The sequence below is a fragment of the Cervus canadensis genome, chromosome 1 (genome assembly GCF_019320065.1).
Source record: "Cervus canadensis isolate Bull #8, Minnesota chromosome 1, ASM1932006v1, whole genome shotgun sequence".
NCBI lineage: Eukaryota > Metazoa > Chordata > Mammalia > Artiodactyla > Cervidae > Cervus > Cervus canadensis.
The window spans coordinates 11,234,270-11,260,819 of record NC_057386.1 but is presented as its reverse complement, the minus strand read 5'-3'; the positions used below and the strand labels follow the sequence as shown (position 1 = coordinate 11,260,819).

The following is a 26,550-nucleotide window of genomic DNA, read 5'->3' as shown; positions in this document are numbered from 1 at the left end:
GCACCCAGTAGAAGAGTAAGGAAGTTTCCTTCTATTCCTAGTTGGCTAGGAGTTTTTATTTTGAATGGCTGCTGAATTCCATCAAATCCTTTTTCTGCAGCTACTGAGATGATCATATGGCTTTTCTTTAGTCTGTTGATCCAGTCAGTTATAGGATTAATTTAAATGTGCTGAATCAACTCTGCATTCTTGGGATAGAATCCACTTGGTCACCAGTGTAGAATCTATTTTATGTACTGCTGCATTTTATTTATGAATATTATGTTAAGGATTTTGGGTTCATGTTCATGAAGAATACTGACTTGTAGATTTTTATTCTCTTAATGTCTTTGACTGGTTTTGGTAACAGAGTAATGCTGCCTCCGTACAACGAAATGGAAGTACAAGAAGTATTCACTCTTCTTTTTTTATAAAGTTCTTTTTGTAATTAAATGTTGTATTTTAATCTGTCCTGAATTATGAAACAAACAATTGTTCTTTTTAAAAAATTCAAAGTGCTGGAAGTATATAATGTAAAAAGGACAGTCCCTTGCCCTGATTCCAGTCCTATCTTCTAGAAGTTACCACATGAAGAGTCACCTTCTAAGCTTCTTTTGACGCTAACACAAATCTATGGAACCACAACATCTGTGGACCATTGTGTTATTTGACCTACTATATCAAGGACATCCCATCAAGGCCTCACACAGAGATGAAGCTCACTGACTAATGTCTGTGTCTACTACACAGATGAATCATTTTTAACTGTCTCCTTACAAATGTTCTTTATTGTTTTCAAACTTTTTGTTATTACAAATAATCTGTAACAGCATTTCTTGACACAAGCTATCACATATCCAGGTACAGCAGCGGTTTTACGATCTGCTTCTCAGAGTGGGATTGCTGGTTTCTGTGCTGTGCTCGGTTGTGTCTGACTCTGCAGTGCCATGGACCGTAGCCCACCAGGTTCCTGTCCATGGAATTTTCCAGACAAAAATACTGGAGAGGGTTGCCATTTCCTTCTCCAACTGCTGGTTTCCAGGACCTACCCATTTATAGCTTGGATAGCTACTACTGAACTGCCCTATACCAAGCTAATATTTCACCAGCCACCCATAGTGTGTGAGACTTTCTATCACCCTATACCCCCCGGTAATCCATCCTCTTGCTAGAAATCAATCTTCAAAATTTACCAACTTGAGAATGAAAAAAAAATTCATATTATTTTTATAATCAGAACAAATTTCAACATGCCTCTTCTTTTTAAGCACATGACAGACCATTTTTAATATCCTTCCTAAAGTAAGATATGAACTCCGGAAACCAAACCAACGAAGAGAGAGGTTGTTCCATCAATTGAAGAATAGTCCAGAATGTAGTTCTTTTTGGTCACACAGACCTGTAAGAAATCTGACTGTGAACCGATAAAAAGTCAGTAAAAACTGTCATTACAGTCATGTTTTGAGTATTCAATCCCACTAACCATTAGTTGCACGTGATTGTAAATATTGGGCATAATTATGTTATCTGGTGAAAATGTAGTTTCCTATGCTTACCTCTGAAGTGATTTAGAGTTTGGGGTTCTTCTGTCCTTTTTGAGGTACAATCCTAGCCTTGAGCTATCTTTAATTTGCATATGAAACAGGGTAATAAAAAAGTTCCTAATGCATTTTATTGCACAAACGTGTCATTCAATGATTAATTAAATTAATAAAAGAAGGCCCTTATGAATACCACCTGGAAAAAGTAATAAAATTTTTTTTAAAAAGCAATGAAATTAAACATGTCCTCTTCTGAAGTTTGGAAAAGGTCTCTAATTAAAGTAAAAGAAAAATCACTTGAGTCCTAAGCACGCTAAGTTGCCAACAGGGATTACAGACAAAACTCACTGTAAGAACTTCATTTTCAATCATAACACCTCGAGCTTGTCATTTCAAGCTATATCCAATGGGAGTTTGTTATCGCAAACATGGCGAGTCAGACAGAACATGCATGCAGCAACTGTTTTCCTGGCTCGCGTGGGCTCCGCAGTGAAAGCTGACTTCACCCTGCGGGGACACTTCTCCCCTCATTGCACTGCAGGGTCCACTTTGGGAGTCAGCATGATGCACTGGGACAGACCACTGGGCTCACAGCCTCTGTCTCCTCCAGGCTAGCGACACGCAGGACCCTCCCCAGCGGGAATTCTCAGACATACTCCCAGCTAGAACACACACAGAGGAGCACAAAGACAGGGGAACTTGGTGAAAAAAAGGGAGGCATGGCTCAGCCCCAGAGCAGATGCTGGCTATGGGTCTGCACCTGAGTGAAACACGTAAACACATATGTAGGGGTCCCCACAAATGGCAGCCCTCGCCCAAGGAGCCGGGCACCTGTGTTCTAAGTACCTGATGCTGAAGAAAGGAAAGCAGATCCTTAGGGAAAAGTCAAGTTTGTTTCTATGTTCAAAAAAAATGCGTTGTGGATTATCTATGCCACTTCTTCCCACAGGCAGAACGGAGAACAGGCATGCCCAGAGACTGGGAACAGCCGCTCAGTGTCCTACCAAGCAGCTTCTGTGATTTACAGTCACTGCAGTTTCAGTGAGATGGTGGACCAGCCACCTAGAGTCTGTGTCGCTTGACCACACTTGCCTGAAGCAGAAGACTGTATCACGGATTCCGAGCGACTATTACTACTAGACTAGACTCACCCCTCTTAACTTCAAAGCAGAGAGTATGTGCCACAGATCTAAAGGATGACTTGCTACCCACGGCACCAGCAACGAACCCTCTCCTGGGACAAATTCGTGTTTGCCCACTCTCTCCATCCTTAGTCAGAGAAGCCCGAGAGATCAGTGGGAGCAGGTTGACCCAGGTGTGGACAACACACTTGGTTGACTATAACAGGTCTCAGTGATCTCTTGGGATCATTTCTTTAATGTATTTTTTCCCTGATATAAAGGTGCTTGCTCAGTCACTCAGTTGTGTCCAACTCTTTGTGACCCCATGGACTGTAGCCTGTCAGGCTCTTCTGTCCATGGAATTTTCCAGGCAAGAATACTGGAGTGGGTTACCATTTCCAACTCCAGACTATAAAGGTACTGTGTGCTAAGTGTGGAAACTCTGGCCATCTTGTGGCCAGTTTATGTCTTGTTTTTTTTCCCTTTTAAGGAAATTTTGTTATGAGCATTTTCTTAAGTTACTAATTTCAAAGCTTTATTTTTCAGTAGCTCCAGTAGTATCATATCAAGTACTTCAACCTTCTTTAACCATTTTCCTCCTGCTGGATGTTTACATGGATTCTAGTTTTTGCTACTGGGAGACTGCTTTTCCTTTATCACCTGCTTCAGGCACTGACAACCATTATTCTGTGTTGTAATTGGCAAAAGCCAGTATCACTACAGGGAAACAGGAAAGTAAGAAAAAAGCTGTAATACAGTCCAAACACTCTTCCTGGAAATTTCTTGGATATATAGCTCAATATACAAGTAAGAATAAGCTGCAGTTTTCAATTTTCCATTATCTATGAGGGGAGAGGAAGGTAAGAACGTGCTTTAGACCATCAAAGTCTAAAATGAGCCCCTGCAGTGCTCCCTGCAAAAAGATGGGCACCAAGATTCTGTTTGACAGCACCGCCGTGTCCCGCCCCGACTCCCTGAGTGTGTGGCCCGAGTCTGCAGTGAAAGGACATGTCCTGTCATCAAACCTGGAAGGCAGTGTCCCAGAATGAGTCAGATTAGCCCTAGCTAGCTAGCTCAGTCTGACAGTCCCTGAAGCCGGGAGCGGCTCAAGCCTGGGGGGCTCCTGGGTGACCTTGCCAATCAAGACAAAATGACACATTTTATACTGGCAAGCTCAGAAAGGCAGGTAAGTGAGACCAGTTTCTTTTGCTGTTTGGTGTCCCCTTAACAGCCACGCTCGGTGGAACAGGAGGCCAGTGGGCATGACAGGGCCCTGTGCCTGCCCCACTCCATGGCTCAGGGCCAGGCCTGCACAATAGCGCGTGGGCTGGTAGGAGCCACGGCCCCTGAGGGTCACAGTGAGCAAGCCAGTGGGGATCAGACCTTGAGCTCAGAGCAGAAGGGTTCAGACACCCTGGCCTGAGGTCGGGGCTCTGGAGGCCCGTGCTCGCTTGCTGAGGAGATGACAGCAGTGCAGGCTGGGGAATTCTGGCTTTAAACCCTGAGAGCTGACGACGCATGGCTACCTTCATGACAGGCTGGGCAAAGTACCGCGCACTCCAGTCGCAGAACCCCGTCTGCATCGTGGCCGAGATGAAACTTTTGTGTCCAGCAGTATCATCTGGGTCGTCAGTGGTCTTTGGGGCATTTGGAAAAAAGGAGAGGAGAAGACAGAAACAGAGTTAGTCATGTCAACCCCAACCATCTCTGTGAGCTCGAGATAGTCTCTCTCTGGAGACCAAGGCATAGGTGTCAGTGGTCAGGTTTCTGAGGACAGTATCTCTGTGGGCCCCTCACTTCTGCGTCCTGGTGACCAAGGAAGCCTGACTGTCAAGACAGGGCTCTGAGTTTGCGCAAAGAGGCAGAGAGTCCCCTGGAAACAGCCGAGGTAGGCTGGGCTGCAGAGCCTGACACTGGTCCTCAGCGCTGGGTCTAGCAGCCCCACAGGGCCTCTGCCGCCTGGTCCCTGGGCTTGTCGCTCCCACTGGGCCAGTCATACACTCAGGACCTTGGCCCTGCTCCTGGACAAGGGCGCAGCAGAGCTGGGGCCATCTGGGACTTCTAAACATTTAAACTGAAAATACCTGGTGCTGTGGTGGGGTGGTGGGCCAGTTTGTTCCCTGTTGTAGAACCAATGTGGGCTGGGCTGGCGGAGCAGGGGTTGGCCTCACTGCACATGACAGGGCATGAGAAGTGCTTCAGAGAGGAGTCTCTGCTACCCAGAGAGATGGGGTCAGCAATAAAGTCTTACCTCCCACCTGCCAGGGGAACTGCAGCTCTGCTGGACCCGGACTCACGGATCGTGGGTCAGCCACTCCTGCCTGGCTGACTCAGGCAGAGTCCAGCTGGGAGGCTAAACCTGGCACTGGGTGCCTATGGCCATTTTTGTTCCTCAGCCATTGAGGCGAGGGGAGCAGGCGGCTCCGAAGCCAGGTGGGTGGGGCTAGTAGCAGGTGTGGACACCTGTCCACCCTCAACACCTGCTCCAGCTCCAAAGTCAGCCTGCAGGCTGCTGTGACCTTTCTGTTAAAATCACTGGTCATTGGTGAGCTGAGATGCATCCTTGGTGTATCCAGAATGCCCTCTCTATATTGTGTCCGCTTGGCCAGGATAGCAGCAAGCAGTCTCGACAAGACACAAGGCCCAGCTTGTGAGTCCACCCTAGTATGTTTTCTGGCAATCCTAACAAACAAAGGCGCCAATTCCTCCCTCTCCTGAATAGACTCCTTCAACTTAGCTGCAGAGACCACACCCACCTATGGGGTGTAACTGAATGTTGATGGAAGTTAGTGTTTAGAGCCACATCTGTACCTGGTCTGGGCCCTTGTCGAACATTTTCCGCGTCCGGGGGAACTGGTGGGAGTGGGGCGTGTACTGCACCCCCACAGGGCCTGTGGCGCCTGGCCGGCCTGGAGGCAGGTCTCGGCTGACCGGCTGCTTGGCCACATCATTGGTCAGGCTGGAGCTGCTTGCACTGGATGTTGGAGGGGAGCCTCTGCCGTCAGGGAAGAAGAAACTATGAGCCAGAGCCCATTCCTTTGACACCAAACCCCAAGCAACTTCCGCTGGTCCCACTCACCCCCAGATCCTGGGAATGGGCTGAGGGTCACCAGCTTGGAACAGTCTCAATCACCTGACTTGCTGATGTGACTTCCAAAACTGAACTGCTGCTGGTGAATTAATGACCCCTTCCAGTTTCTAAGAACCATTCTAAGTACAGGTTCTAAGAACCATCCTCCCCTGAAAACCAGTGCAGCCAGAGGCAAGCTTGGTCAGGACTGTGAGTCAGCCCTAGGAGGGTGCAGGGCACATGTGCTCCCCTAGGATCCAGTGCACAGCCCTGTGAACACTGATTAAGAGGAGGGTTCCAACCTGCTGGTCACTTGTTGGAAGACATGGACCCTCTCTGATAAAATCCTGAATGGAGTCAGGTTCAGTTCGGCTTTTGCTGAACAGTTGTGCAGATGAAGGTAGGAAAGGATTCTAGGAGGGGCTCAGGTAAGTGAGAGAGAATCTTCAGACAGAGGGGTGGGGAGGCTGTGTCAGGAACCTCCCCAGACCCTGGGGAGCAGGCTGCCCACCACTCACCCCGCCTGGTGGATGTGGATGCCCTTGTTGGTGGGGCTGGCGGGCGCCGACTGTGTGAGGGAGGAGGTGGTGAGGATGCGCTGAGGCCGGGCGTTCACTGTGGCCTGAAGGAGCAAAGGGACAGTGAGGGGGGTGGTCACTGTGACGATCTGAGGCTACAAGACAAGCACAGGTTGGTGGCTGCTTTTGAGTGGCTTCAAAGTCACAGAAAAGGGCTTTGGGCCGAGGAAATCTCACAGGAATGGACGGGCCTAGTTGAAAATTTCCCCCAAAATGTCACCCTGGAGATAAAGTGATATTCTGTAGCTCTTCTGAAAGGTATTCATCTGTTCCAGTGAGGCTCCAGGGATGCATCCCCCCCGCGCCCACGCACCCACGTGACAAACACTGACAAAACTGCACCGTGACTAATGAGGACTGGGCACGCCCAGGCTCCCACTGGGGCAGGAGCTCCCCTGGATGGAGCAGCTTCCTGGGCAGAGCTGGCACGCCAGAAGTAGCCCGCGCAGGCTTAGCCTCACTGTTCTTTTGTATTTCAGGGCAGGCTCAAAACAACCCCTTGGGGTCAGCACTTTGTGAATAGAGATGAGACCCATATCTGTGCCCTCTCTCCCATGATCACCTTCTCCAGGAGAACCCTGGACTGGCTACTCACGGAGGACCCTCCCATTCTGGATTATTCTCTTGGCAGTTAGGGAGGCCATATTTATGTTCAGCCCACAGGTAGAAATTATAGAAAACAAAACCACCAACATAATATCAATGTTTTCCAGATAAGCCTTCACTTTGAAATGAAAACAGCTAGAACTGGATCATAACCAGCCTATTAAAAGGCTGTTTTTTAGTTTTCTGAATTATAAAAGTTGTATTGTTCATGTTTGTTTTGCTCTGGTTTAAATTATTTGACCTCCACACACACACACACACACACACAACCCCAACAAAGACTGAGAGCCAAATGATCCCTTAAGAGGTCTAAAAGGAGAAAACAAATTTAAGCTAAGAAACTAGGTGCCTTCTCAAAATTTCCAGGAAATCAGTGGGAAGTGATGGAGAAAGACTTTGGCTTGAAATGCAGACTTTAGCAGAATCCACGACCTTTCAAAGGCTCCCCAAGCCCAGAGGATCTGCTGTTGCCTGAGCTGTAGCCCACGGAGCCATCTCCCCAGGGACCCCCACCCTGAAGGCTCCCATCCAAGGAGGCTCCAAAGGAAAGAAGGTGTGGGCTGGGGGTGACTGACTTAGCCTCCCCACTCTTTCCAGGGGTGGAGGCGGCAGAACCCTGGCTTGTTCTCTCTCGGCCTTGAGGGCAAAAAAGACAGCCATGTTTCTTCAATGCACTTCACACCGATGGCTGCTGCACACAGCTCTAGTTTTGCATCTGTTCTAGAAATCCTGAGAGGTGGGCATGCCACTGGCTGGGGAAGCCCTATGACTGGTGATCGATTGTAGGGTTTCAGGCTTAGATGACGCATTTTCGCCTAAAGTTTCTTATTTGCGCAGCAAACATTCATTGCTGCAGAGCTGCAGTGGTAAGCCTGAGTGGGCAGTGGTCACGCAGACCCACCTGTCTGTGGGCTTGGTGTGGGCAGAGGCTGCTCAGGCAGCAGGTGTGGGAGATACCCTCCAGAGAGGCTCCTTTCTGGGGTGGTCGCAGTTGCCGTTTCACAGAGAGCATATAGTCAGGAAAGGGTAACACAGAAACACGGGTGTGCCTGCTGGGTGTCAGGTTTGGGCTGTTACAAAGGAGGATGGAGCATGGGTCTGTGAGACCTTAGGACCCTGCTGGGAGCATCATCAACCATGAGGATATTTGCCCATGGGTCTCAGGGTGTTGAGGTGTCCTGTCATTTTCCCTTCTATGATGCTGCACTGGAGTCACTGGACCAGCAGATGGGCTTGATGAAGGGCCAAGGCAAGTGCTGAGTCCAGAAGAGGAAGGGCAGTGGTGGGAGGTGGTGGTCACAGCTACAGGCCAACTCTTCAGAGGGCGGCAAACATCTTGTTAACAGTCAGATTCTAGCTCAGATGTATCCTCTTAGCCCAGTGCAAATAGAAACAATTTGCAGGGACACACACAAGTGTGCACACACCAGCCCCACCTGTGCTCCCTGCCCCCCTGCAGCTAATGGGGGCGGTCTCTGTCATGGGAGCCTGGGCCACAGTAAGACGCCTACTTTGTCTCCAGCTCTGAGCACTTTCTTACTCTGCAGATCTTCTCCCAGAAACATGTTGCCTCACAAGAACTTGGGAAAGTCTAATTCAGGGCAAACACCCTACAGAGACGAGGGTGACGTGGACAGGAGTTTCCCAAATGGATCCTGACACAGTCAGGCTTTAGGACACCAATGGAGGCTTTTGGCTGCTCTCTCGGAGGAGGGAGTGTTTCAGAGAAGTCCCTGTTAACTGCACACCAAGGATCTGGATTTGTGTGTGAAGTGACTGGAAGAGACTGGAAGAGACTGAAAGTGACTCCCCAAAGGATGGTTCACAGTTAATTCTGGGCTAACTTGAGGCAGAGGACCTGGATGCTAGAGCACTGAGAGTGGAGATCTATGAAACACATGACTCTATTTATCTAGAAAGGAATTTTTCTGTAAACCAAACTTCCTAGATAAATAATGTAAACCTTCTTTTTGGACTCTAAGAAATCCCAGGTAGAATTCACTTCAAGCAATGGTGGTGACTGTGATGAACTGGCCAGTAGTTGGCAGAGCCCCACTCCTGGAGGCCTGGGCTCCTTCAATCCTCGGCCTTGCAGGAGGAGAACCAGCATCAGTGAGGTCAGGACTGGGCACAGAGGGGAGGCTTCATTTTCACAGATGCCCACTTGAGTCCCACTATGCCTTTTGCTGGGACTGCCTTCCTTTCCTCTATTTCCTTCCTCAAGACTGTACTTCCTCCCTCTCTTGGGCACGGACCCTAATATGCTGTAACAAACATGTATTTTAGAAAAGTTTAATTTTCAATCAATCCTATTCTTAGTTGAAAAAGGAGCTGATTGGACTATTTCTCAGTTTTGTATTACAGAACGAAAAAACTTAATTCACTGGCCTCTTTTCTATAGACATGGAGAAGACTCCCCACTCCCTGAGGATGGAAGAGCATTCAGGTGCCTCTGTAGCTAGTCATGCAGTAGGATGATGAAGAAAGTGGGCGAGGGGCTCACTGGGGTCAAGGGGAGGTCCGTGTGAAATAAACCACCCAGTGATCCTGAGAGGGCCAACAGTAATGCCCAGCACTTTTGCATGAGGCTGGCAGTGCCCACAGGCAGGAAGTGCAGTGAACACTGTGGACCTGGGAGTCTCTGCTTCCAGAGAGAGCCACACGTGTGACCACAGACTGGGGATAAACCTAGGATGTGTCCTGCAATATCCTCACTGCTCCTTCAAGGAAGAAGATGAGCTTGGTTGCTACAGCAGTTTAAAATTGGGTACATGACAAGGCTGTGTTATTACTACTTGTGATGCTACCAGGAGGTGAAATAATAGCCAGACAAGAAAAGGAAAAGACAGCCCGGAAAAGACTTCACCAGTGAAGAAAAATGTTGGTGAAGGAATCGAACACCACACAAATATGGTGTCAGCAGGAGGCCAGGTGCTGCAGGAGGTTGGGCTAAGTGGGAGGCTAACCCCAGTGAGGTGGCAGCAAATGGGACGGCTTGATAACCAGTTTAGAAAAGATAATGGACCAGGAGTGAAGCTGCAAGTAACATTACGAGCCACGTGTGCTCAGGTAGCTGGCAGCCTGTGGACGACCCCTGGATAGTGATTAGGGTCGGATGAGGATGGAGACACAGCAAGTAAACTGTGACAAGGGATGACAGTTCCCTGTACTCTTCTTGCAACTTGTCTGTAAGCCTAAAATTTAATCAAAAAGTTACAAAAATCTTCAAAAATGCTATAACGAATGACTTCTTTATGGCATTCATTATTGCTGCATCCTATCATTCTAGTCACGAAAAGACTATGCTGTGCATTTGTGCTATGTCACTTCAGTCATGTCTGACCCTTTGCGACCCTATGGACCATAGCTTGCCAGGCTCCTCTTTCCATGGGATTCTCCAGGCAAGAATACTGGAGTGGGTTGTGGGGGAGGAGCTAAGATGGTGGAGGAACAGGACGGGGAGATCATTTTCTCCCCTACAAATTCATCAAGAGAACATTTGAACGCTGAACAAACTGCACAAAACAACTTTTGATTGCTAGCAGAGGACATCAGGCGCCCAGAAAAGCAGCCTATTGTCTTCGAAAGGAGGTAGGACAAAATATAAAAGATAAATGGAGTGGGTTGCCATGACCAGCTGGGAAAAAAGAAACAGCTGTTTTCGGACACTGGGTACTGCAGGCTTGTGGTCTCTGACAGAAGGGAACTCATTGCCTAGCTCCTGGCCTGCAGGCAGTTCCCACAGACCTGGCTGTGGTGGGGGAAGGGCACCCAGATAGCCTGGCTGTGCAGCAAGCAGAGGGGACAGACAGGAGCAGCATGGACGCTGGGGTGGATGGAATCTGCAGGGCAGAGAGGAGAGGGCTTCCAGGGTCTACAGGGTAGGCTCCTTGAATCTGTGATTACTTTTTGCTTGAGGGTGGGATGAAAACCCTTAAGGGTGGGGAAAAAAACCACTGAAAAGTCAATTCCCAGAGCTCACAAGAACTGGGAGAGTTTACAGTCCCTAAAGAAGAAAGGACTGAAATCAATGACCTAAGCTTCCATTGTAAGAAACTAGAATCAGAAGAGAAAATTGAACAGAGTAAGCAGAAGAAATGAAGCAACAAAGCTAAAAGCTGGTATCAATACAATGGAGAATGAAAAACAACAGAGAAACACAGCTGACCCTCAGACAGCATGGATTTGAACTGCACAGGTCCACTTAAACACATGTGTTTTTCAATAAACACCCACTGTGGTAGCATACAATCCAAGGATGCGGAGATGTGGATAACAAAGGCTGCAGGGGGTCAGGGTTGGTGCCCCTAACCCCTGTGTTTGTTCAGGAGTCAACTGTACTAATGAAACCAAAAGCTGGTTCTTGGAAGAGTTTCCTTTCGTCAGAATGGTCGTGAATAAGGGAAGCTGCACGATACTGGTGCTGGGAATGGAAGAGAGGACGTCGCTACAGGTCACACAGAAGTCCCCACCTGATCTGCTGCCCTGATGTGGGTAAGCAGAAGCAGTGACACATGCCCCAACACAAGCTACGTGCACATGGAGTTTGTGAACCTCTGGATTCAAAACGCTTGTTTGAAGTTTCTAAACCATGGTGAAGACCTGATCGTGCCTGGAGTTCTCTGCATGAATATTCATAACTGAAAACCAGGGTCTTGAGAGCTTTGTGAAGAGCGCCCTTCACACGTACCTTGTAGGCAATGCTGTTGAGCACTTTCATAGCCAAGTCAGAAACATCTGGATAGGGGTCCGCAGCCAGATGCAGCAAGACTCTCCAAATTTGAGTGTAAACACTATTGAATGAAACTCCTGGGAAAGAGAAACAGGAGCTGTTTTAATAACAAGGAGCTGCCATTGTGTGCTTGGGAGGGTGGGTGGAGGGGGAGTGGTGCTTTTGGGATAGCTCCCTCTTCTGATGACCTAAGCATGCATTGGGGGTGGACACTTAAAAAAGCTGGGATTATGGGAAGTTCTGGTTTTGTTATCTGCTAAGGAGCCCGAGATTCAGAAATTCTAGGTGGTGAACAGGCTTGATCACAGTTTCACCTTTGGCGGCTAGATCCTTCTGAAAGGAAAAGTTAGAAAGGGGCAGGACTTCCTTGCAGGCCTGGATGAGGAAGACAGCCACATACCACTGCATCCTTACTTGGGGGAAGCTAGACAATTGGTTTGTTGAAAAGAAAATGCTTGTTCAATGACAGGGAGTAAAAGAGGATTTCAAACAAGTTGTGATCACATGTCATCTGACCGGCCAGCCCCTAGTTAGGAAGTCCCTCTAGTTATGAAGAATTTAAGTACAAGAACAGCCACTGGAAAACAGCGTTTCTTGATGGACACCATTGTTTAAAGGGAATGAGTTTTATAAGACATTCAAATCACAGAAGAGAGACTGGAAATGAAGGTTCAGAGTAAAGGTCAGTTTCTCTTGTATGCCCCACGTCCATGCTTATGGACAAGTCCTGGCTTGCTGCGCCCGACACCTCGTTCATAATGGGAGGCGGCATGGCCCCAGCCTCCTTTCCACAGGGACTGTGGTTCCTGTTTGCAGTGTGATGGAGCTGGAGGACGCTGACCTCTCACTTGTGTGTGCGTGTGGCCTTGCTCCTCAGGCGACTACTACAGACAAAATACCTTCCAGGGAGCATTTACAAAAACTCCCATTACCTTATCCTTTCACCCTCGTTGTGGGAAAAGGTGCCAACAGCTGCCATGGCCTCTGAATGATTCTGCAGGAGCACACTGCCTGCACAGGCTGACCTCCGACAGGCTGGGGCCTGGGAGGCCTCTCCCACCACTCTGGCCATAGGATTTCACACTCGCTCTGTGCACAGCCCTGATGCACAACGCCAGGGGGAACGAGGTGGAGCTCGTTCATGGATGTGGCTCACTCAGTCAGGAGAAGCGGTCCATGGATGGGACGTTCCTACAAAGACCCCTCATGCTCAGCACAGCCACTGGACAAACCTCTCTTCTGTCGTTTCTGAGCTCAGACTGACCAGGGCAGCAGCTTCCCCATGTGACAGAGGCTGTGACGGGCACAGTAACTGTCTGCTTGACTACTGATGACAGACATGTGGTAACAGGGAGACCGGGAAAGGAAGGGAACAGTGGGGGCCAAGGGGCCCATGAGAACCTTAATCAAGGGGCCTCTGGCATGAACATGCAGAAGGGGTACAGGATTGGCACTGTGCACTGAGAAAGGGGTACCGTTCACTTAAATACATCTGTTTTTATTACTGTTGTTGACTCTCCTGCAGAAGATTTCAACTTTGATATCACTGTTTTTGATTCAATTTGTTGTTGTTCAGTCGCTAAGTCATGTCCGAGTCTTTGTGACTCCATGGACTGCAGCACTCCAGGCTCCCCATCCTTCACTATCTCAGATTCATGTCCAACAGGGAATAACAAAAAATCTAATTTTCATCACTGACTTTGACCACAGTGAATGGTATATGGTTTACTAGTAAAAACAGAACAGGAGCCTGGAATTGCCATCCCCCCATCACTGCTCTCCTGGTGCTGACCACCCCCTCTCAGCTTCTCTGTTTTGTGAACTGTCCTGGTTTTACACCTGCTGTCCCAAATGGGGAAGTTCTGAGTTTATGCAGCACAGAGCTCGGACCCCCCGAGTGCAGCCCCTCGGGAGATGGGGGAGTATGGTGGGTGCTGCTGGGCTGAGCGAGCTCAGACAGGGCACCGTGTCTGGCGCTCACTAAACTCCCCATGAGTGCTGAGAGCCTATTTTCAAGTCTAGACTAAAAGTAATAAAGGATCATAACTAATGGTTTTAGGATTTATTTTTCAGAGCAATGGCCACAACTTTCTAAATGGCACTGGGCATAGGAAAATTTGCTCACAGCTTTGTGACCAACTCTGGGTCCCAGAGTCCCTAGGGGCGGGCAGGGCAGCTTGGAGAAGGAAGGCGGAGCCTCTTGGAGGCAGGAGATGTCACTTGTAACCTGTTGTCTGGGTCTTGGGGGTCACTGACCCTGACTTTCTATCGCAAGACTGGGCCAGGCGCCTCCCTGGGAATCAGCCCCTGGATCTGGGCCTTCTCCATTTCCCCTCTTCATAACCCTGACTCTGAGCCCCTCTGGGAGGATCCTGCCCACCTCTCCGTTGCTTACTGGACGGAGCCCTGGGTAGACTGGGCAATGCATCTATACAACTCTTTCAGAAGGCTCCTCCCACCCCATCTCACCTGAGGGACAAGATGAGACACAGCACGAGGCCTTCCTGCCCCCACTCTGGACATCGGAATGGGGTGAGGCTCAGAGAGGGAGAGATGGAGGGAGGGAGAGAGGGACACAAGGGCAACGGGTGGACAGGTGAGGGAAAGCAGGGCAGGTGATGAAGGGAGGAGAGGCTGCCTGCCACACAGGAGAGCAAGAAATAGCAGCTTTACCAAACCTGTTGATTAAGACAGCAATGTCATAGCCTGATGTGATGCTGCAGGTTAAGTGTGTAACGTGAAGGCACTTGATGGGTCAGGGACCTCCTGAGACGCCACAGAAAGTCAGGGTGGAGAGGAATGGGCGACACTGCTGTGTGGAGAGGGGGTGCAGGAGGGGAGTAAAGGCAGAGGTGCCCAGGCCCCACACAGGGGCCAGCGGCTGGTCTGGGCGGTGTGTGCAATGGGCGGGGCTATGGTGAAGGCCAGGCAGCTCTCAGTAGGAAGGCCTTGAGTGCTGGCCACAGCTTGGACTTTATAGGAAATGAATTTCTGTGATGGTGTCAGCTGGGTGGTGGTCTGTGCAGAGCGAATGATGGTGTGGGGGGGGTCTGCTCTGCACGGGTGGTGGGGAGCGAAAAGCTGATGCCCAGTCCTGGGGTGGGGGGCCCAGAAATGGAAAGAACTGACTGGGGACACACACAGAGTTTGGGCTAAATGGCTGAGTGGGTGAGGCACACACAGAGGGAGACACCAAAGAAGATTTCAGAAGGTGGTGACACAGTCAGGTCCCAGTGCAGACTCACAGACGCTGGGCAGACACGCTCAGGCATGTGGAGACACGTGCGATCAGCCTTTGCCGCGGTGGGGGGACAGCACTTCCCTCGGCAGGTGAGACCTCGAGTGTTCTGGAGACAGTGGGGGGAAGGGGGAGCCTGGGAGGGGCTAGTCTTCTGGGAGAAGATGAGAATAAGTGGACGTCCTAGGTTGCCATGGTTTTGAAAACTCTTTTCCAATATTCAGTCAAAGAGGCTAAAGAGATTGCTAAAGAGATTGTTCTTTGGTTGAAATGAAAGAAAAAAACTGGCTTTCAACAGGCGAATGCTACCAGTAACGGGATTTTGTGTAGGTTATGAATTTTAAACACTTATGTAAGCACCACGTTTCCAGGTGGACATCCACTCTGGCCCACAGTTACTTCTTCTTAGTGTTCCTTCCAGCTCCAGCTCATTGTGAAACTTGCCCACTGAAGTTTTCAAAGATCTGAACCATATACAGATAAAATTCAGTTTTCTCCAGTAAAAAAATGTTCAGGAACCAGGCTTTGTGTGGAGGAAAGAATCAGTGAGGAGGCTCTCAAGTCCCCAGAGGACATGGAATGTGGCTGGGGTGGGAGGGCTGGGCTGTGTCCTCTGAGCTCATGTGGCCTCAAATGGAACACCGACACTTCACCCCTTACACCCCCAAGCTAGCACCAAGGAAAAAAGGATCCCCTTTTCCGGGATGTACTGCAGGGGTGGCGTGGTGGTACCAACTAGCTCTGGACCTTACAGTTACCAGACTCTTATGGGCCCCAGGGAGACGCATCTTGTAGAATTAGTCCTGAGTCCTTTCTAGGGCCAGCAGAAGACTGGTCTCATGTCTTCTGATGGCAAGCACATTTGGACTGCCCTGCCCCTTCAGATGCTGGGAGGGATTGGGGGCAGGAGGAGAAGGGGACGACAGAGGATGAGATGGCTGGATGGCATCACTGATTCGATGGACATGAGTATGAGTAAACTCCAGGAGTTGGCAATGGACAGGGAGGCCTGTTTGCATGCTGCGATTCATGGGATCGCAAAGAGTCGGACATGACTGAGTGACTGAACTGAACTGAACTGCCCCTTCAGATCATGACACTGGTGAGTCAGAAACATCAAACACTGTCATGTGATGCCAAGAGGCAGAGAGAGTAACATGGAAACAAGCAAACCACCAAGAACTGAACACTAATGAAAACAGTACCAACCAATCAGGAGGGTGTGTGTGGGAGCAGCGGAGGGTAATGAACACATGAGCTCAACCTCATTGTAATGGAGGGACATGCAAATCAACACCACGACGAATCTGTTTGCTCACATAAGATGGGGAAGCCTGACTGGACCAGGAGTCGGGGGGCGGGCACAGGAGCTTGTCCTCCTTGGAACGGAGCCCTCTGAGGTCAGTCTCCTTCTGCATGGAGCCAGACACCATGTGTGTCACACTGCAGGGTGTCTGCTGCAGCCCACGCCTGTGCATGTTATGGGTACTTACTGTACACCCAGCATGGGATGTGGGGGGATGGGGCTATGGCAGGTGACAAAGTTCCTTCACTTGTGACTCTGACATCCCTGGTCAGAGACAGAACCAGGCAGAATAAACGGGAACATACATCGTTAAGTCTGCTGGGGAAAAGTTCTCAGGAGGAAAGCAGAGAGATGGAGAGAGATGCAGAGTGACTGCAGAAAGCAATTCTGAGTTGGGGTCGGGGGAGACTGGAAAGCTTCTTTTAAAGTGACTGGAGCAGGACTGTGACTGGACTGAGGAGCAGCCCGTGAGGTAGCTGGAGGCAAAGCTCTCCAGCCAAGGGGAGGCGCCCAGGGGCCAAGAAGCCCAGCATCACCAGGTGCAGTGGGGAGGGCAGGAGGTGGAGTTGGGGCCAAAAATCCTGAGTCTGCTTTTTGAAAAAGGAGGAAAGAAGGAAAAGTCAGAGTAAGGTCACTGTCCACCAACAGGAGAATGGACAAGCGAATTGCAGCAGATCATGAAAGGGAGGAAACAAGACTCAGGTGAGCAGCATGGACACACAGCTGTCAGAGCAGAGTGAGGACAGGGGATGTGCGGTGTCATTGACGTGACGTTTAAGAGTTCGTGGGAACCCTGCTCAGGGAACGGGGAGGGGCTCTGGGTTCTTTAACTTCGTCTATAACCCCTTAAGTTGGTAACAAAACACACATGTGGGGTGTGACACACCGGTCCAAGTCTTTATGGCTGGCTATGCAGTGAGGATATGGGCTAACTTCCCATTTCTCAGTGAGCGTAGCAGCAGAACCAGGGGGTCCCCACTCAAGGCAGAACACAAGACCACTCTGAGCCTTCGCTCAAATGTCAATGTCCAGGCAGTCAAGTAGGAAACTGCTGGACTGACTGAACGTGAAAGCACAGAGCGGGGTCCTTGGCTGGTGGGAGGGAGGTTCTGGCCAGGGAATTTGAGTAGGGAACGGCTGTCTGCGCCCTTGGAGCAGGGCTCTGACCTTGGACCTCACACATGCCTTCTCTGGGGGACCCTGGGTGCCATCAGAGGCCACACCACCTATCAGATGCTGGGAGCACCCCCTGCTCTGGCCATGATACCCCAAATGTCCCCTGAGGGCAGAACCATCCTGCTCTGCAGTCCCGGGAGTCCTGCAGCCTGCCCAAGGACAAGGCTGGCTCCCTGGACGGCCTGGGTCAGACCAGCGTCCAAGGGTGAGGTTCCTGCTGCCACAGCAAGATAAGCCTTACTCCCTCCTCCCACTGAGTGTGTCCCAGCACTGCCCACCCAGGCTGGAACCCGGGGGTGCCCAGGGGACCAGTGGAGAAGGGGAGGTGGGACTCACCGATGAGGGAGTTGAGGGAGGAGTAGGAGCTGACGCGGCGCATCTTGTCGATGGTCTCGAAGGACAGGATGTACTCCTCATTCTCGGGGCTGCCCAGGGTGCTGCTGGCGCTGCTGCTTGTGCTCAGGTTCCCGGGGGAGAAGGCCACTGAGCCGCCGGCTGGCAGGGCACCGCCATGAGAGGGGGCAGTTAGCACACACCCACCCCATCTCCTGGCCCGCAGGAGGGGCTGGGCTTCCGGGCACAGGGCTGGGGAAGGGTGCTGGGGGCCTAGGACTAGGTGTGCCCAGTGGGGCTGCAGGACAATCACTGGCCACCCCTGGTAGTGAACCAGGACTTCTGCTCACGTCCAGGTAGGCAGGAGGGGTGGGGTGGGTGACCATCTAACAAAAGGTCCCAGAAGATGACATGACCATCCCACTCAAGCACCCAGCCTCTGGGCTCTTACTTTCTTCCGTCAGGCTCAGGTTTTGCAAAGACTTGTTTAAGTTTCTAGCCGTGGTGACGGCACGGATATTCCCATAGGAGCTCACGGAGCGCAGTCTGGGGGTGCAGGGGCTGTCCCGCACAGGGGTCAGACTCCCACCCTCTGGGAGGAGAGAAGGAGCGAGAAGACTTAATGGAGGGCTCAGGCCGCAGGCGGCTAGACAGAATGTGACAGCGGGTTCTACCAGGATGATGTGACTCTACAGCAGGGCCCTTCAGCTCAACAGGGTCTCTGCCAGATGGGTGTCAGGGTCAGGTGGACAAGGTCATGACCATAGTGAGGGGAGCGGGAGCAGGTGACCATGAGCCATGCTTGGCATTTTGTGAGAGTTCAACTACAGGGGCCCACACACAGTGGTCTCCCCAAGACTCGCACCAGGTGCTCTGGGACCTGCCTGCGGCTGCTGCCCCCAAACCAAAACAGAGGCAGAGTAGGGGCAGTGCTGGGACAGCTGTCTGCTGGCTCAGCCTCCCCTGCACCGCCCCTCACCAGGGCATGCCGGCCGTTTCCTTCCCTGATGTACTAAACCAGCAATGGTCACATGCCTGATCACAAGGCCTCTTTTCTGCAGAGATGGCTATGCTCTGGGGGAGGGGGCAGCCCAAGATGAAGAAATATAAATTCAGTAAATGTGAGACGAGGAGCTGCCTAATGCGACACTGACGTGAGACCTGTGACGGGAAGAAAGCGCGTCCTCCAGTCACTATGGCAGCAGCTCCTACCCTTCGAGGTTTGTGTGACTTGATTTCCAAAAGGGTAAAAAGGAAAGAAACCAGGGGGGTCAAGGGGGCCCTCTTTCTTGTCCTTTCTATTCTTCTGAGAAGACAAGAACTGCAGATATCTGTGTGGCCAGGACTTGACACGTGGGCTCAGGACCCAGCAGAACGAGGGGCCTGCTGACAGTTCAGACCAGGGCCCCAGGGCCAGCGAGTTGCACGGGCTCCACCTCAGCATCATACCTGCGGTGGTCCTACCTGTGGTGGCTGGAGAGGGCAGCGGGTAGTTCTTCTCCTCTTCCATGAACTGCAGGGCCACGGTGCAGAAATTACTTTCATACTGAACGACAAGGTGACTCAGAGCCACCACCAGCTCCTGCCGGGAGGAGAAGAGACAGCGACACTGACTTGAGGCGGGGAGAGAACTCAGCAGTGAGACATGCATGCTGGCACTGAGCGCTCGAGCCACCACGGAGAAAAGGCGGGGGTGGGGTGGGGGACAGATGGCACTCGGGGCTGAGACGGGGGCTGGCCCCTCAACACAGCACCCTCGAGTGCCCGGTGTGGGCAGAAACCTCTGAACAAGCAGTGAGGTGAAGATGAGGGCCTCTGAGGGACGCCCCGGACACCTGGAGGAGAGATTGCTGACTGCTGGGTGTGAGCGGCAGGACTGGGGGGCCTGGTAGGGATATAGGGGGAGGACACCCCAGAGTGGGACAGGGAAGAGCCCTCAGGGCCTCCTATGGTCAACACCACAGAGAGCTCCGGGCATTAAAGCAGGACGCGCTGGGCAGTACAGCACGTTTCTTTACTAAATGTAGTCTCCAAAGATAAACTGGTTTCCAGTCCCCAAAAGGCAACAGGGAAGTTCTACATGACTTCAGGCCCAGATGCCTCAGTCCAAGGGGAACACACCTGATCTCTTTTGGGACCTGATGACCTGGAGATCCTAAAAATCACGGGAAATAAAACTGGATGTAGGTTTGTACTACTTTTCCTATCACTATTCAAATGGTTCCCACAACTTTATTTTACTTTTCAGAAAAATATTTAGCAGAAGGCCAAAGTCTGAGAGCCCCTTCTTGTTCTGTGAATTCTTCAGACACCAGGGCCAGGAGAGCTGTGCTGAGGTGTCAACAAGCTAGGGTGGACCCCCCTTCTCTCCTACCTCACCCTTACATATTCCTTGGCCTCCCCGGCGTGTGTGTGGGTTTTACTCCCAAACCCACCTCTCTGATCCTGTCTCTGAGGCCCAGGCTGGTCCTTCCAAATGCTGACCATGCATACCCACCAGGCACTCTAAAACCCAACTTGACCTGCCCAGGGCCTGCCACCCAACCCTTTCCATTCAGCCCCTGCCAGGGACTCTTGGCTTGTGCCCTCTGGTGGCTTCAGTGAGACCCTTGAATCATCCTGACCCATCTTTCTCTCAGCCGATCCTGCCACCCAACCAGCCTGTCCCTGAGTCTAACAGTGCTGGGTAACAGGCTGTCGAGGGGTTGCCCACCGGCCCCTCCCAGTGAAGCAGCAGCCTGCCCACATGTGTGCTCAGTCGTGTCTGACTCTTTGCGACCCCATAGACTGTAGCCCACCAGGCTTCCTTGTCCATGGAATTTTCCAGGCAAGAATACAGGCCAAGTTGCCATTTCCTACTTCAGGAAGAAGCCTGAACTGTCTTCAAAAGACACAGGTTTTCCCTTCACTCTGAATTGGTGAAAACATCTCAGCTGGACCGGAAGCAGATTCCTAGGTCTTGGACCGTTTGATCTGGGGGAAGCTGTGAGGGCTGGTCAAACTCCTCCTGCTGAGTGGTGGCCGTGGGCTCCGGCCTTCAGAGGTATTCAGGCATGTCTGGCCAGAGCGAGGTTGGGTGGAAGGCTTGAGTTATTCTCAGACCTCGGAAGCATACCAGCATGGTTACCCGAGCCCCTCCGGCCAGCAGCCTCACCCCGTTTCCTGGCAGAGCGGTCCCGCAACCTCCACACTCCAGCCTCCTGCTCACACTGGGAGCAAGCAGGTCTCCTGCCCCGCGCCTTGGCACCTGCTGTCCACTCAGCCTGGAGAGGCCTCCACCTCCACCGGGGATACCTGTTCTCTACCTTCACTCCTGTCTCCAAGTGCAAGTTCTGGAGGTTTCCACCCTCCACCATATCCAAGTGCAAGTTCTGGAGGTCTGGTTACCTAGGGCTTGGCCCACAGGCGGCGCTTAACAAGTATCTGCTGACGGAATGAAGCCTCTTCCCTTTGGACACAGCATAATCTTTAACATACGGTTCAACTGTTTGGGTGACTTGCCATCAGGATTCAGGGACATCATGCCTGCTTACAAACATGGCCTGAGGGGAGTCGGCTAACGCTCCTCCTGTGGTGGCCCGGAAGGCTGGACCACACGTCTTCCCGGGTGGTCCCCAAGGGCTGCCCCTTCTCCATGTTTCCAACAATGAATTACTGGCTGACATTTGTTTTCGGCCCATGGCCACCAAGTATCAAGCTCAGCTCCCAGGAGGCCAGAGCGGCGCTGTGGGAAAGGGAGCCCGTCTGCTCCATCTGGATGGCCTCTGGGCTCGCCTGTGGGAGAAGGCACTCCAGTCTGGGTGGCTTGGCCGTCTTGTTGCCGCCACCAGAGATGTCCTGAACATTGATGGGAAACACCCTCTGACGCCATTCATCAGGTCAGTTGGAGGCAGACGTGTGTGAAGGGAGGTGGATGCCAGGAACTGCTCCTCTGTGGGTCTGTGGTTACTAAATAAATGTAAACTAGAGAAAATGGATGCAATCTTCTTTCTTTGCTAAGGTGGACAGCACCCAGTCAGCTGCAGGCAAGGGTCGCAGGGCTGGACTGGTCAGTCCTTGAGAAAAGCAGGGTGACAGTGGGGTGGTCACAAACCTCCCCCTCCCCACTCCCCTACTCCGGGTCCTGGCCCTTCTTGATGAGGTGTGGGCGGCTTGCTGACTGGGCAATCTGCCATCCTGTACTTCGTGCACAAGTTCAAGTTCAAAATAATTTAGGTGAACTTGCTGACTCTTGATTTTATCAAGTAAGCTCATTAAAGAGGTCAACAAGCAAAAATCTTCCCTCTCTGCCATGACTGCCTCCTCCAGAAAAGGATGCTTTCATCGTTCAGGAGTCAACAGGGCAATTATTTTATATTGCAGACATGTGACTTTACGAAGCCCCGCCATGATACCCTGACATGTCTTGTACTGCCACGAGCTAGAGACACCAGCAGTTGGTTACAGCTGGGACTTCTCACACCTAAGCTCAGGTGAGCTCGTGGAGTGCAGTGCTCAAGGCAGAGTCTTGTTCCAGACCCTCAGGTGCCCTAGCACTGGGTCTGCTGGGCCTGCAGGCTGGGCCTGTGTCCCCTCAGAGTGCATTGGGCACAACTGTCACCATGTGCTCTGGACAAAGATGGGAAAGGCAAGCTGCCAAAAGCATTAGGGTTACAGCTGTGATGGGAATGAGGGCTCAGCCTCTGAGTCGGTGTCACTCACCCTATTAAAGCCTGGATCCTCTCTCCAATCCATGGGCCCCAGTCTCCCTGAACCTCTGTGTCACCCATATTTCCACAGCAAAGTAGCCCCCTTATTTAACAGGCCTGCATTGCTGGCCATCTCCCAAAGAGAAAAAGCCCTGAAGGCAGTGACAGTCCCAAGTCCCAACAGAGGACCTGGGATGCCGAGGATGCTCTGTGCTCTAGCGCACAGGATGGGCAGCCCCGGGCACACTATGGTCTTGCACGTGCCTGGCCCTTTGCACACGCTCCTGCCTCACTCCCTCTCCCTGTCCCTTGTCCCTCACAACCTAGGCACAGGCTCCCCTCCTCCCACTATGGGGCCAGCACCCCTGACCTGGGCTGGTCTCTAGGGTGTGGCTCATTTACGAGGGTTTTAGCACAATTGCTGGTTCTGTGCCTGCCACTGGACTCGGACCCTGTATCTCTTGAAGGTGGGTGACTGCTGCTCCATGAACTGAGCCTGGTGTGCTGAGGCAGCTGCGAGCTGAGCTCCAGTGCTGGGCGAGCAAAGGCAGAGCTCTTCTCAGCACCCATGTCTGCAGGCCCAGGCAAGGTCAACCCCAAGTGCCCACAGGAATGACCTGGCTACACCTGAGCATCTCCGGTCTGGGGAAGGATGGCGAGTGGAGTGAGGCTGGGAAAGGAGCCTGGGGCCATGTCAGGTCACCCGGGATGTGCTTGAGTGTTTGGTCCTTGTGTTCCTGATGACCTGGAGACCATTCTCTTAATACTGGAGACTCAGATGGACATTCTTCCTATTTTTATTGACATCCTCTTAAAGTTTTTTGGGGAAAGAACTGAAAAAGAGTTCCTTTCTTTAAAAGGAATCTTAACAGACAATTAAGGATACTGCTGAACCGCTGCTTTGATCACATACAGGCAATCTGACTTGGGAAAAAGAAGACTCTGACTCAAGGAAGCCAGCTTCAGACAGATGCTAATGATGAGAACCCAAAATAAAAACATGAAAAGGCATCTGGAGGATCATTCCACATTGTTAACATTTCTCTAGATGACCTGGTCTATTAGTAACTGGGTTCATGGCTCTTTGAGGGAACTCAAGATGGAATGAGTCCTTCCCGGCTGACCTGAACTTGCCCCGATAACGTTCCCGCCACCAAGTTAGTGGAGGTTTGCTCTCCAAACAGACACCCTCCAAACCACCCCTACCTCTGAGAAACCAACCTCCCTTCCCTGGCACAGGGATGTCAGACATGCTGAGAAGCAGCCCAGCACCGGTAGGTGATGAGAGGTGACTCAGGATCACACACAGGACGGCACTGCCCTCCTGGTCCTAGAGAAGTCTCTGCTCCCAGGGTGGGCCTTCAAGGCCACCCTGAAACATGGCTGACAGTGGGGTTTCCCCCACGGGCCCTTTTGGCTGTGGGAGGGAGAGGGTTGATCTGTTCTGAGCCAACTTTTGACAGGGGGGTGAGGTCTTGGATGGAGATCATGGCCCTTCTACATTGAAACAGAGAAGTAAAAGTTTCAACTGCAAAGAACTGTTCCGTTCAGTCGCTGACAAACATGGGGGCGGGGAGGGGAATACACTACACAAACCTTTCCGTCTGTCTGTGGGTGGCTACTGCTCTTTTGAATCTCCGTGATGTGTGTATGTGTTGCTCCCAGGCAGGAAGGAGCCTATTATACAAGCTGCCAGGAGACGCAGCCTGTTAAATGCCTTTAAATGAAGCAAACACACGAGTATCTGGTGAAGAAACGCATTTTGGAGAGAATTAAACAAACATTTAAAGTCGGCTCTCGGCAGGATGCGCGCTGGGGGCGGACTGAGCGCTCGAAGCTGCGGTCAGGTCAGGGTCACGACTCGACCTGGGCGCCAAGGGAGCCCGGCCTGGAGGCACTTGGCGCTGCCTAGGAGTGGGGGCCACACACCTTCCGGACCACAGGGCTGCCGTCATTGATGAGCTGGGCCAGCATCATGGCCACGTTGTGGTCAATAGTGGTGGAGTGGTCCGTCCTCTCTGCAGAGTTGCCCACAAACGTGCCGAGGGCAAAGACGGCTGCGCAGCGCACCTGTGGGCGGGACAGGGAGCAGTTACCCTGTGGCCAGCTGTTTGGCTCTGGCCGGGGCCCCTGGAGCCTACTAGATGCAGCTTAGTCCTGTCTATAGTCCTCTCAGCCTAGTTCCACTTGTGCAGACAAGCAGAGCAGGGAAATGAGAGGCTCGTGGCAGCCACGCCCGAGGGCCAGGTGACAGGCTGTGTGCAGGCATCAGAGACCAAGCCAGGCAGGCATCAGAGACCAAGCCAGGGGCCAAGGAACCCATGGTGGGGGGGGTGGTAGGGGTGGGCGCTCTGGGGTGTGGTCCCCAGGTTCACCTTGACCTCACTCAGCCTGAAGTGGCGGGGTTACAGCTCACCTCAGGGATGGGGTCAGAGAGGAGGCTGCAGAGCTTCTCGTGGGCACTGTCCCTCACCCCACACCACCGGGCTGAGTCAAAGTTCTGCCAGATGCGGCCCAGGCAGATGGCCACCCACTGGCGCAGCAGGGGGTGGGGGTCGTTGAGCTGCTCCAGGCAGATGGCGATCAGGTTTCCCTGGAGGCAGGCTTCCTGTGAGAAGGCAGGCAACACAGGGCATCACCCACCGACCACTGACTGGGGCAGTGTCCTGGGCTGGCCCTAGCCCCCCAGGTTACTCAGGGAAACCATGCTTAATCACTTTGCAAGATGTGTTCAACTTTCCTCTTTTTTTTCTGTGCTGTGCCATGTGGGATCTTAGTTCCTGGACCAAGGATTGAACCCATGCACCCTGCAGAGGAAGCTCGGATTCTTAACCTCTGGACTGCTGGGGACGTTCCTCAATTTTCCTCATTTTAAGTCCCACCAATTTCAATTCAACTGGGGCTAAACAAAGGGTCTGGACCCCCACTCCTCCATGAAGCCCCCAGGGCTGGTGTGATCCCCAACCTCCCCCCACCTGCTTCTGAGGTCACTGTTTCTTCAGACATACATTCAGGACAGTTCCTCTGGCCTCCAAATCCTGGAGCTCACAGCTGTGCATTTGTAACTCAAAGGTAGGCCCTGCAGGGGTGGGGAAGGGGCGTGACACTCACCTGCCCTGTGTTATAGCTGTTGACGATTACAGCCAGAATGAAGGCCGTCATGGTCCGGTGCTCAGCCTGGAAAACAGAAGTCACAGGCTAGTTTGCACTTTCTTTGTGGCAGAAACTCATCACCCCCACGCACTAGAGTTATCCTTTCAGGATCTTTATGATGAGCCTGGTCTGTAGTTAAAGTAACGAGAGCCAGCTTTGCTGTCTTTTGAGTCTCCAAACAGGAACTGCACTTTAAAGAGGGTCTGATGGCTCTGGGTTGGCCTCATGGAGGACGGATGGGTCCCTGACATCTGATGTTGCATGACGGGTGACTCTGCTCCGTCAGAGGCCCTGTTCTGCCCAAGCCTATGGAAGCAGACCATCGGAGTTGAGCACACTGGTCGTAAAATGATTGACCACAGTCTCTACTTGACTTCATTTTCCCTTCTTTCTGGTCTTCCAGTGGGCGGATCGATTCTCATTTTCTCCTCTCCTCTGCGCTTCTACTGACTCAGACATCAGTCTATTTTTAACTATTTGTGGTACCTTGTGTTTTTAACCTGGAGCAAAGTCTAGTCATTCTCTGTATCTGCCTTGGATTCCCAGTATTCCTCCTCCGGCTTCAGTCCGTCATGCGTGACTGCTCTTACTTATTCTTACAGCCAATGTTGATTTACATACCTGGCATGTTTGCCAATGTCTGCTTTCTGATGCTTCTTACTAACTTCTGGGCTCCATCTCCTCCTGAAGTGTGGGCCTCCTGGCTGCCTGAGAAGCTGTTGGCCCTCAGATGTGCTAGCTTTGCCCTCTCCCAAACTGACACTCGTGGGGACACAGGGTCCCTGGGTGACAGTTTCCCTTGTGTTTTGAGGGCCCCTTCTCTGTCTTCCATCCGTTACTGTGGTGACTGCTGTCCACATCTTTGCAACCATCTTCCTTTACATCCTAGTTACTTTAGAGATTTTTACTCTTGCCTTTGACATTCTCTACTTTCATTACGATGAGTCTTTGTGTGGATTTGTTTTTATTGAACCCTCTCAAGACTCATTGTGCTTTATAAAGCTGAAAACTCATTTCTTCTTCAAATCT

The 26,550-nt window shown here is 51.6% G+C and overlaps 1 protein-coding gene across 2 annotated transcripts in view; it reads right to left on the bottom strand.

Annotated features, from left to right (window-relative positions):
* RPTOR (regulatory associated protein of MTOR complex 1) overlaps positions 1-26,550 on the bottom strand; it is a 314,811-nt gene that overhangs the window by 27,443 nt on the left and 260,818 nt on the right. For both annotated transcript variants that reach the window (XM_043462839.1, XM_043462849.1), the window contains exons 15-24: positions 25,480-25,545; positions 24,785-24,976; positions 24,298-24,438; positions 19,145-19,262; positions 18,132-18,272; positions 17,684-17,842; positions 11,586-11,704; positions 6,230-6,333; positions 5,453-5,636; positions 4,168-4,278 (exon numbers count right to left, since the gene is read on the bottom strand). In XM_043462839.1, the coding sequence (XP_043318774.1) occupies positions 4,168-4,278; positions 5,453-5,636; positions 6,230-6,333; positions 11,586-11,704; positions 17,684-17,842; positions 18,132-18,272; positions 19,145-19,262; positions 24,298-24,438; positions 24,785-24,976; positions 25,480-25,545 (1,335 nt within the window). The remainder of the gene's footprint in view (positions 1-4,167; positions 4,279-5,452; positions 5,637-6,229; positions 6,334-11,585; positions 11,705-17,683; positions 17,843-18,131; positions 18,273-19,144; positions 19,263-24,297; positions 24,439-24,784; positions 24,977-25,479; positions 25,546-26,550) is intronic.